Source organism: Ambystoma mexicanum, chromosome 5p (assembly GCF_040938575.1).
Source record: "Ambystoma mexicanum isolate Mex_15411 chromosome 5p, UKY_AmexF1_1, whole genome shotgun sequence".
Classification (NCBI taxonomy): Eukaryota; Metazoa; Chordata; class Amphibia; order Caudata; family Ambystomatidae; genus Ambystoma; species Ambystoma mexicanum.
In genome coordinates this window covers 954940288-954952596 of record NC_090930.1, presented here as the reverse complement: position 1 = coordinate 954952596, position 12309 = coordinate 954940288, and the positions used below count along the sequence as shown (strand labels likewise).

At 43.9% G+C, this 12309-nt stretch overlaps 1 protein-coding gene across 9 annotated transcripts in view; it reads left to right on the top strand.

The window, feature by feature from the left end:
* The window catches only part of IKZF1 (IKAROS family zinc finger 1), a 393336-nt gene extending 386151 nt beyond the window's left edge, over positions 1–7185 (top strand). For all 9 annotated transcript variants that reach the window (XM_069613422.1, XM_069613416.1, XM_069613415.1 and 6 more), the window contains one exon: positions 4018–7185. In XM_069613422.1, the coding sequence (XP_069469523.1) occupies positions 4018–4712 (695 nt within the window). In that variant the 3' untranslated portion in view covers positions 4713–7185. The remainder of the gene's footprint in view (positions 1–4017) is intronic.
* Positions 7186–12309: the final 5124 nt, after the last annotated feature.

Here is a 12309-nt window from a genome sequence, read left to right as displayed (position 1 = left end):
ATGAGTGGCACTGAATGTGAGTGAGAGCGCGATGCGCGATGCACCCTTTTCGTATTTGTATTGAACTGAGTTCTTTTTCTGTGTCTTTTAGGTGCCGCGACGTTGTCAGTGTGGATGCCGGTTATGAAGAACAAATGCGGTGAGTAAGCGCGGTATGTGGCGCCTATAGATGTTTCCACGCTAACTTGGAGTGTCTTTTCCCCCTCGCAGATGGATGAGAAGTTCCGTAGACACAGTTCCCCCAGAGTGGCTGGGATTCATGTAAGCGTTTGAAGCTTGTACTGTATTTGAAAAAAAATAAGCGAAGAGCTGTAGAATGCTTACTAATGCCTTTTCTCTGTTCTTTTCCTCTTCTTTAGGAAGCAGCGTGCCGGGATGGGAATGACACCGCCGAAGATGCCTGCAGTACAGAAGGAGCGTTGAATGATGGGCAGAAGGGCTGCAAGGTAAGGCTGTTCCTAACGTTGTTCTTGTTCTTGCAGGAGCTGAGCGCATAAGAAAGATGCAGGCCCACTGGAGACCGATCCGAACACGGTGAGTGTCACGCTGCAGGTGCAGAAAACGCAAAGCATGCTTCTCAGCCTGAGTGTGGCTTAAATAGTCTCTGGGTATCCCAGGTGCCTCTGGGCTGAACCACGCCCAAAAGACTAGACCGCACATGCAGTTCTGGGAACCGAAATATGTGGGGGCATCCATCTTGTCCCCATCAATGCATTACAAGTCAAATCCCCAATGTTATCCTATGGGAGTGAGCGAGTCTGGTGCCACAAGCGCCAAGTCTGACTCCAAGTGAGTCTTTGGAGGGATGGAGAGGCCCTTGAGGGCCATCTAGGTGATTGTGGCCTGGCTCCAGCCTGACATCTTGGAGGGCTGGGGACAAGAGGGGCAGGAATCATGACATGGGGTTTACAACGTGAGAGACTGGTATAGTGACGACAAGCCATCAATAATTTTGGAATTATAAGGTCTTCCTCTCTGGGAAGGGAAGAATACTGCGCCTCTCCTGATGGGGTCACCACTTCTCCCCAAAAGCCATCTCCTCCCATGTGATCCTCTCTCATAATACCACCCCCAGGGTCAGCATCAGGTAGCAGCTGCCAGCCCCTAGCCAGGGTTCAGTGATGACTCCACCTGATTCATCACATCCTGCAACAGCCCCCTTCCCCTATAAGACTCACGAGCCCTCCTTGCCCACTCTTCCATTTATACATAACACTGGAAGGAGATGCTCCAGGCCCCACCACTACTGGGGCAGGTGGTCCGTCAGTGTAAAAGGAGTCAGTGAGGACCACACAAGTCACTATGGTAACCTGTACATTTTCAGACTAGAAAGAGTTCAAAAGCTCGGAAGCTGAAGGTACATGTTAACCAGTGTGATAAAATATAAACATTTTGAATGTAATCACTTGCAAATTTATGGATTCCTGTTTTCAGTGTGTATTTCTTTTTAAATCTAGTGTTTTGACAGCGCTTCCCCAAACAATTGGGATCTGTGTTTTATCTGCGATTTTCTATTTTTCCACCCTCAAAAAGTCACAGATAAACTGTGTTTTTCCCATGTGTATAAAACGTGTTGCTTTTATTACTACAAGTATGACATGTTTAAGTGGCAAGGTCTCAGGGTATACACAGTTAGTGGAAACAGAAGTATTTTCTGCACATGAAAAATATTGCTTTTATTATATATGGGATAAATTATCCTTTACAAATAGTTACAAACACATTGCAAGTCACCAAGGTGTTCTGTGACCAAATAGAGGACTGAGACGAATGCCAAGTTCCTTTCGAAGATCACCAAACTCTAAGGTGACTTGCAATATCCTTTTTAAATAACACATGTTCACAAACCATCATCTCATGAATGCCTGGTTTCCTGTGCGCTATAATGCAAGAGACCTTCGAGTTGGTGATACATATAATCAACGTACAATCTGTTTAACGAAAAATATGCAGATTAAAAAATGTTGCACAAAAATATTTGGAAGAGTTAAATGGAAAAGCATTTAAAAAACGTTTGTGGTTGGAATTAAGCGACACAATAAGGATAGATGGCTGCCCTTTTGTGTTAAAGTCCAGCAATGCAAAAAATAAACATGCTACTGTAAAAGATTCCTTATCAATTATTTCGCAGAAGGGTATTTATGAAAAAAAGAAATTTGAAAAGCTATTCACAGATTTAAGTGCTGCTGTAGCAACTGAACTTCTGCTCTGCGCTGGCTCAAGCAGCAAATATTGTGACGTTCACCCAAATGGAATACGCTGCTACAGTTGTATTAGTAATGTCATTTTCATATATTGGTGGGTAGTTATGTCATAACAAGCCTGTACTACAGAAATTATGAACCAGCTTTTATACAGATGCTGCAGGCTGCCCTGTGTTATATATGGGATAATGGACCCTCTACCATACGTTAGAAGGATCATTTAATACAAGTGACCAAGGCGTTCTGTGAAGAAATAGAGGAACTAGGTCGAAGGCTGAGGTCCGATATATGGTCACCAAACTCTGAGGCGAGATGCATTATCCTTTTCACGTACAATAGGGGATATTTAATTCCTTATAGTACATGGCCAAACTCTTCCTTATCCGACTTGCTTAACCTCAAAACGGGGTCATAGGATAATCAAGTGCAGGTTCCTCCTTCAGTATGTTAGGGAGACTGGCAAGTGGCAGGAACTTTATCAGAGGTGCACGGATAACAAGGCTGACCAACGGGGAACACCACCTCTCCAGATGGAAGTCGCCAGCTCCAGCCCTTCAGGAGCCACCCCAAGAAGAAGACGACGAAGGATCATCCTGCAGTTTAATTCTGGCTACTTTGGCTAAATCTCTACTTTCAAGCCATACCTGTGCTCTGTGAAGTTAAAATAAGCCGTGTAAAGCATGTGGTGTGCATTAGAGGTCTGAGGGGCTGGTGAAGGCTAGGAGCAATGCATTATAGGGTAAGCTGGAAAAGGCACACAGGATGGTTACCAGACATTTGGTCGAAAAAAATTGGTCGACCAGACAAATGGTCGAACCAATTTTGTCAAAAACCAAATGGTCGAATTTTTTATTTTTTTATTTTCACCCCTTTTTTTTTTTTGGGGGGGGGGGTCCCCCCCAACCCCCTTTTTTTCTAAAAACCCATTTTTGTAAAAAACGAAAACCCGAAAAATAAATATATAATTAAAAAAAAAAATTCGACCATTTGGTTTTCGACCAAATTGCGTCGACCAAATGTCATTCGACCAGTTTTAGGTCGACCAAATGTCTGGACACCACACAGGATATGTTCCTACAGTAAGACAATGGGGCCTGAAGCAAACTAAAGGCAAAGGAAAAGCATTAGAGGAAGCCTTTCCTACAGATAAACTGGTTAGTGAGCTTGACAAACATACTGCAACAGGCCTCCCCATGGCGCATTATAAATTCCATATCATATCATATCATAACAATTGTGGCAAATGCTAAACATTAAAGAAGCACAGTCAGTATGCACTAAAATTGTGTTCCTCTGATTTCCACTTAAAAGCAAACATTTGATCTTAGAGGAGATTTTACCATGATGTATTAGTTTAAATCTGCATCCAGAAAATGGAAGTATGCTATATTCATGTTAAGGAGCTTTGCAGTGGTCTCCAATGTAGGCAAAGCATGAAGGCAGTAATCTGTGGCGTTAGTAGCTATCCTTGATGTATTAATTGCTGTCTACCGCATATCCAAGATGTTCAAAGACACTATAGCCACAGGTTGGCCTACCATAGGGAGATGATCCATTCGCATTATTTTATCAGCACGTTTCTTTTGGTGCATTTCCATTTATGTTCCTAAATGGCTTCTTTTTACAGTGCACATAATATCTGAAAATTCAAGCCTGCTGTGTTGTCACTCCTGCTCACAAGTTTACAACAGCACATGGGCATAGTGAAGTGCATGTCATAGTCCTCCTATGTCGTTCTGTTTTACTGATGTCAGAAGAAGATACTGCAATTAACCCCTAAATGTCTCTAAACATGAGTTGTTTTTGCATGCAGGTGAGAAACGGCTCTCAGACCATCCCTTCGACGCCAGCACACCCTACGAGAAAGAGAACGAAATGATGCAGACGCAGGTCATTGACCAAGCTATCAACAATGCCATCAGCTACCTAGGGGCGGAATCTTTGCGCCCGCTCGTTCAGACGCCTCCTGGGAGCTCAGACGTCATCAGTTCTATGTACCAGCTTCAAAAACCTCAGAGTGATGGCCAACCCCGGAACAACCACATGCCTCATGATGGTGCCGGGGAAAACCTGCTCCTGCTTTCTAAGGCAAAGTCAGTATCCTCTGAGCGCGATCCATCACCCAGCAACAGCTTGCAAGACTCCACGGACACAGAGAGTAACAACGAGGAGCGCGGGGGGCTGATTTACCTCACAAACCACATAGCTCCCCATCTGAGAAATGGGCTCTCGGCAAAAGATCTCAGGCCCTATGACATGCTGCGGGCAGGAGCTGACAATTCTCAGGAGCCTTTCAAGGTGGTGAGCAGTACTGGCGAGCCTCTGAGGATGTACAAGTGTGAACCCTGTAGAGTCCTCTTCTTGGATCACGTCATGTACACTATCCACATGGGGTGTCATGGCTTTCGTGACCCTTTTGAGTGCAACATGTGCGGGTACCAGTGCCAGGACAGATATGAATTTTCCTCACACATCACTCGAGGCGAGCATCGTTTCCACATGCGCTAAAATCCCCATTGCTTGGTAGACTGGCATTGCATGAAGGAAAAACAAAGCACAAGTATGTTGGACTTGATTGGCATCTCGAGCAAAAAGTCTGGATGCCCTTGATGTTTTTGTGTCTCTTTTTTATTGTTTTATCCTTTCCACCAGCGTGCATGCAGTGTGTGCCTCGCCGGCACAGTGCTCTAACAATTGATATCGGCACATTGCTCCAACAATTGATATGAAGAATTATATTGTGGAGGAGTACCACACGTAGAGCAGATGAACATTGAGAACACAAGTACTGGAGACTTTTGTAGACATTTTGTTAGAATCCTTCCTTTATTACGTTCTTGCTGCAGTGCCGTCTGCCTTCACCCACAGCATATTTTCCTTAACCCTCTAGTCAAGATGTGTACCACAGACTGTACTTAAACAGCTACCTGGCCAATGGTGAAAACACTGGCGTGAATACACCTCTAAGTCATCTCAAATAGCATTCCCAGATGTACTGCATTCATTTTTATCACGCTAGCCATTCACGTGTGAATGTTGCATCAATGCACCTAAGAACATGCATTACTTCTCTGTGCATATCCTTCCTCGTTGATCTGGCATGTGAGTGCATGCTCAACACTTATTGGTGTATTGATCCATGCAGGACTGTGTTGAATGTGGAAGTTTGACAAGAAATAATGGCAGGTCATTTTTGCCCAGCTTTGTAAAAATCAAAAGTCATTACAAGCAGCTAGGACTTCAGAGGCCAAGGTGAAAGCACAGAGCTCAACAGTCGCAGGCAAATGTCTTCTTTTTACAGTATGCGCCGTTCAGTTAAGACTAGTCATTTACTGACTAACCGCATTCAATGACACCAGCAGTGCATTTGATAGCTCCCCACACATGATAGGTCAATCCACCACTCTGATGCTAACACGTGGCACCTAAACACCTCTCTAACACGGTACATGTGCATTCCAGTCACGTGAACAGATACCCGAATTTCTATGTAAAATACACGTGTACAAACCGCAATGAACAGCTGTAAACACGATGAATGCAAAGGCAAACACTATCCTTATTTTCATGCAAGTTGCCGGCGGTATCACGTCAACTCAGTTCCTCAATTCGCAAATAAGATGGAGAATTGTAAGACCTTGCTTTGAGACTATCACACCATATGCAATGGTAGCAACATTTACTCGATATGCCACAAAGTAACACTTCCTGTTCAGTGCTACTTCACAGGACCAGGGGTCGACTGGCCTATAGAGAACTCTGGAGATTTCCCAGAAGGCCTCTGCACCCTGGGCCTCTTTTGTGTGGTATTTCCAAATGTTCCCATAGGAAAAGGGTTGGGCTTGCTGAAAATGTGTTATATGGGCCACTTTGAACATTATCTCCAGGGCTTCTTTTGGTTCCCAGTTCACCCTTGCACAGGACAGCAACAAAAAAGTAACTTAATTCCAAGTTATGGACACACGATGAAGTGGCACTGAGTCACGTGGCTGTTGCTGCTCTTCAGCGCATCCCCATTGGCTGCAGGCCGAATCAGGTACAGAATGTGCAGCATAGGGGCTCTTCTCTCATTGGCGTTCACAGTGTTTTGAAGTTAGCTCTGCATGTTCGTTGCCTCTCCGTTTCACTCGGAAATGGCCAGTGTAGGAAACTTGATGTCTCCTGTATATAACATTGAAAAGCTTATGCGTTTTGGCATTTCCTTGCTACATTCCCAAACAAATTCCCAGACTGTATTATTTATTATTTCTAGCAGCTACAAATTGCACTTCATTTTCTTTTTAAACATATTTTCATTGAACATTTTCCAGAGTAAGAACGTCACAATATTTAAGTGTTTGCGTGCAACATAATTGGAGAGAAAAAAACAGATGGAAAGTATGTGTTGCAGATAAAGCAAAAGCTGTGATTCAGGAATAAACCCCATTCTTGGCTGCAGCTGAAATACAAATGATGGGGAGAGAATGTACAGCAATCTGCGTTCGTCACATGACTGAGATATGGAATCTAATTCAGATGCAGAATTAAATAACCCTGGAGACATCCAAAACGGGAAAAAGATATAGGGTCTGCTGCCAAACTGGGATTCTATATGTGTCACATCATACCTCTGCAAGCGCTGGGAGTTCACCATCTTGGCGGTCTTCCCAAGAATCCCCCGCGTCTTTGTCCACACAGCCCAGCATCTCTAAGAGAGAGGGTTTCTTGGGAAGGCCACCAAGATGGTCCACACTGCAGCGCTGCAGCGCTTGCAGAGGAATGGCGTGACCTATATAGTATGTAAAAGGCAAAATGCTGAAGGGACAGCCAAGGAGTCCCAAAGTGTTTTTTTTGTTGTAATATTGCAAAATATTGTCAAATTCCAGAAATTGTTTTCGTTGTTTAAGAACATTGTATCCATGATTGTGTTTATCTGGCTTTTGTACTCTAAGTGAAATCTATATTAAAGGATGCTTTTTTTAAATATACAGTTTTATGTACACTCACAGTCCAAGAGTACCTTTTATGTTCACGCAGGTATTGTTTCTAGAATGTAATTGGTCAACAGTGTGTTGGCATGTGATATTCTTCTGTCCAAGCTCTTTGAAACCGAGTGATATGAGTAGGGGTCTACTGCGAGAATGCAGTGCATACAATGAGAAACATAAAACAACTCTTTTGGATATATTTCTCCAAAGCCATCAATCTATGCCATTCCAAACATGTAAAACCAATGCATATATTGCATGAAAGACAGATTTGTTAAAACGTATCTAGATACGGTTTTGCTCCCTAGGTGTCTCCCTAGATGTCTCGTTGCAAGAGCATAGCAGCCAAACATTGGCTACAAACCAACTGAATCTTTAGCTCCAATGGTGTATAGGCGCGTTACAAATGCCATATCATATCATCCATGATTTCTTATTCATTAGAGCAGTACAATAGTGGCATGTGTTCAAAGGATTGCTCATTCCAGTGCAGAGGTCTGCAACCGGCAGTGCTCCAGAAGTTTTGAACTACCAATCCCATGATCCCTCAGCATTAATTATTCTGGCTAGGACTAACAGGAGTTGTAGTTCAAATCCTCTCGATAACCAAAGGTTGCAGATTCCTTTTCTAGTGGGATACAACTGAAATTGGGACACCTGCACGTGGCAGTGTCACATAAATCATTTGGGACCATTTGGTAGCAGTACAGTGGGTCACTACGAGGAGCAGGATGTGAGTGTCAACTACAAGAATCCTACGTTCCAGCTGAAATCACACCTGAATTTAAAATAGCAGTGCTAAGCAATTTTTCTCTACAGGCTTTTCTGCCATAAAGTACAGCATGGTGTTGCCGAAAGTGACATTTGTTTGGGAGATATGTCCGGCTCCTGGTGGACATGATCCTCTATGACCGGGGTCCCCAACCTTTTGTAGACAAGGAGTAAAATGTGTTTATCAAATTCAAGCGGTGAGCAACATCCGTGGTTCGATGGAACATATCAGTGTTCTGTTGGTGGAAAAATGATTGAAACACAAATTATACCTTAAAGAAACTTAATACTGCTTAGAGTCTATGTTAATGTGCAGAAATTAACAGTAATCTAGACAAAGTGCAATTCTGGTCCACGCAATTTACTATGGCCTCCAACGTCATTGAACCATAAGTTGGTGTTTACATGGACTGTTTAGGAAATTAAGTGGCAAGCCAGACTTTTGTACAGACTGGAGGCCAGTAACGTGTTCAAAATCATGGCCACACTTAAATATTAGAGTGCTTGGAGTTCCCCCGTAAGAAATCTTTAGGACCTTTAGTGGCAAATGTATTTTAATTAAGCACATTTCGACAGTAAACTTGGCGATGCGTTGGAGCATGTAAAACAAAAATGACATGTGGATTTTATGGTTCTCCTCTAAGGAATTTTCAGATCTATTGTTGCAAATGGTGTGCTTACAAAACCATTAAAACTGGTCAAACGTGGTCAGATAAAAATCACTTTACTGAGGGTTGAAGGTTTGAAGAGGGGGTAGAGGATTCCCCCTGTGAATTCCTGGGAAATGTAGTGTCGGTACTGCTTTTAGTAAAGCACACATATGTCCTGTTAAATTGGTCAAAACATGATTAGGAATGGAAGAATATTTTACTGAAGGATTTGGGGGCTCTTCCTTTGAGCTATCTTCAAAGTAAATGTAGTGGAAGTGGTGAATTTGTAAGCACATCTGACCAATAACATTAGTCACAAATTGGAGCATTTGAAAACTACTTTGCAGAAAGGGTTGGGTGTATTACTTTGATATTGGGCAGCACTTATGTCCGTGTTCATTACAATTTATTAACTGTAACTTTGCTGGATTTCAATCGGACACATGCAAATTACTTAATGGAAGGAATATTTGGCATGCATGTGCCCAGTATCTGCATACCACATAGCAAAGTATCTGAAAATGGCAATTTTGTGCCAGGACACTATTGAGTATGTAACATTTCTGGGAATTGTATGTGGTGGTATTAAACACAAACTTTACTAGTTCAAAAATCAGAATATGCAAATTATTAAAGAAAACTTGGCATGCCCCTTATTTTCCATTATGCACTGGTCAGCTGAGCAAAGTTACATAAAATTGCACTTTTCACCAGGACACAAACCTTGGCATGTGGTTTCATTTTTTGCCCATTTGTGTGCACTTGCATTGTCCTTGTGAATAAATTCCTATTTTCTGCTAATATGACGTGTATGGAACATTTTGAACAAATTGGCACACATATTTTGCATGCACACAAAAGTCAATTAGAAGTTTTGAATCGTGGCGAATTGGGCCTTCGTGTTCATTATTTTCCCCTTATGTATTTGCTAAGCTTCTGTGAAAAGCCTCATTGCAACCTACTTAAATGCAATATTGGAATGTTTAGTTGACTTCAGCAGTTGCTGGCCAGATTGTGCACCTTTTCAAGCAAGAAGCTCACCTACTAGGGTTATGCAGATTAGTGGCGCAGCGTCAGTGGAGTGGATCTGGCCCATTGGTTAATTGAGGTGCCATTTGTAATGCTGATTACTGCATCAGCTTCATTGTCTGCACTGGGATGGTTATGCCAGCCTATTTCTGGGCTTCATGTATGCCTCAATCATTGCTTTGCTAGGTAAGTCTACATACATTGCATGCCCACATCCCTCGCTCTCATCCGAACTATATACCTGACTTTGCTGCTCCCTACCATTACTAAATGTCCCATCATACTCTTCCTTTGCCTCTTTGACAGGCAAAGCACTTCAACACCATAGTCTATGGCATGGGTCACTATACAAATGCAAGATAACATAACATTGACCAACCAGTGTGGGGGCAACAATAGACTGTTACTTCTGCTTTCAGCTGCCTGGTCGTCATTGGGGCTCTTCGCCTCGGACACCTTAATCATCTTACTCAGGCTCCTCTATGCTCCTTGTGCACTTTAAACCTATCCATCCCTCGCTACCCGTTAGTCTGTGCTGCGGATGCATTGACAACTAATGACATATTAGGTCTGTCTTCCTGAGGAGGCTGTTTGGCTAGCTTTCCCGCACAGTCCTGTCACAGACTACATTGTCATTGCAGTCTCATATGTGCAGTGCCTCCTTCTTGGCCTCCACTCCATGGCCCATAGCAACTGGTGAGCAACATTTTAGGCTGCAGTGAGCCACATGTTGGTCCCATAGTACATGTTGGGGATCACTGCTCTATGACATGCAGCGTGAAAAGGGGCATAAAACCATCCTAGGAGCTTTGCCTTTCTTGAAAATGCACATAGAAAATCCTTCAATGACTGCCATGGTTCTTTGATTTCAAACCTGTCTTCCATGCCTCAGCACACCTGATCACAGGTCAACCAAAAGTCAACTGTGTCATGTTGGACGTCCACAGTTTGTCCACATCATTATGTGGAAGTTTGGGCTAAGGTGGGGGCGGGACCCACGGGAAGGGGAAGTGACGTGGGGAAGAGGAAAAAGGATAACTAATAAAGACAGAGTTGGGGCAGGACATGTTCCGTGTGGGTCTCCCTCATTACAGTGCCGCAGCGCAATCACTGGAGCGGCTTGGTCGCTCGCCTCAGAGTGTCAGGGACACAAGAACACAGCAAACTGCATGACACCCTTACTCGAGCTGCTCAACTGACTCCTCCTTATGGTCCTAGATAATTCATATATTCATGCATCATTTTTCATGCCCTCAATACAGGCAAGCCTGAATACATAGGCAAAATAATCCACCTTGCCAGATGAACCTTCTTCACTGTGGCTCCATTGTTCAGCTTCTAGTGAGTCCTTTGACCTACAAGAAAGGGTCCATAGAAGTAATCGTTTACTAGTTATGCATGCCCTGGCCCCCTGCTATTCCACCGGAGGCGCTTTTCCTCGCTACAATCATGCATGAAAAAATGTAAAAGCCTTATGTTCATGCTCCACCACCCCTAAACTAATCCTCCTGCCTGCTGGCTATTGGTTCCCCAGCTCTACGAGCTCGCTTACCTCATTGTTGAAAAAGTCAAGTGGAGACACCAGCCAGAGGATAGTTGCCTGTGGAATGTCCTAAAGATCACACAGGGAGCTAGACACCATCAACTAGATGCACTCAGGAACCAAGGCGCTATACACACAAACCCCCCAGTTTTTGCAAAACATGGCTCCGGAAATAGTAGAATGGTTGGCCAGTAAGCATTCAGATCCTTATAATAATAGTGAATCTCAGCAAATCCTCATCCCGAATTGCTCTTGCAGCTACAGTCTGTGCTACATCTCCATAAAGAACAAATAATGAAAGAGTGCATAAGCTGGAAAACTTGTGGCATTATATAAGGCAGCGTGTAGGCAATTCCAATGAGGACAAGAAGCGCCACCTAGGTTGGCAGTATTGCCCAAAGGCTTGCCAATCTAACAGGAACACAAATGACTATAACAACAAAGATGAAAGACGTAATACATGTATTGGTATGGAAGGAGCACAGTGGTACAAGTGCTTACAGGACAGAAAGGAACACATACAGCTGCAGGCACATACACCAAAACCACTAAAAACAGACATTACAAGTCTGGCGGTCCAGAAATAAGAGTTCTGGTAGCAACATACCGGCACCCTTTCCGGACTGCCGGACTACGAGTATGCCTGCAGGGGCCGGTGCTCCCGGCAGGTATGACCTGCCGGGAGCACCGGCCCCTGCAGGCATGGTTTCTACGGAAGCACTGGCCCCGGCAGCAATGGTGCTGGTACTTCCGTGCCCCCATTCCCGTGGAGTCCTGTGGGACTACACGGTAATGGAGACTTACAGTTTCTGCCCCCTGACATCCCGGGCCAACGCGACTTGCAATGTCCCGGTGGCACCAGGATATCATGCAGCGGAAACGGTGTTACGAGGTCGACGGCAATCCACCGTTAGCACCGGCAGGGTCTGCCGATGGCGTAATGAGGCCCAATGAAAAAGAGGAAGATCGAGAAACTTCTTCCTTCCCCACCTACGGAAAGAAGAGAGGACAAAGCTAGGCATGAAAACAGGAAAAGAATAAAAGCAGAGCAAGCTCAAGAAACAGAGATTCACTGAACATCGCTGCTAGATAAAACACTATAGAACACTGTGAAAATGTGATAGTTTCAATCTCACAAGACACTG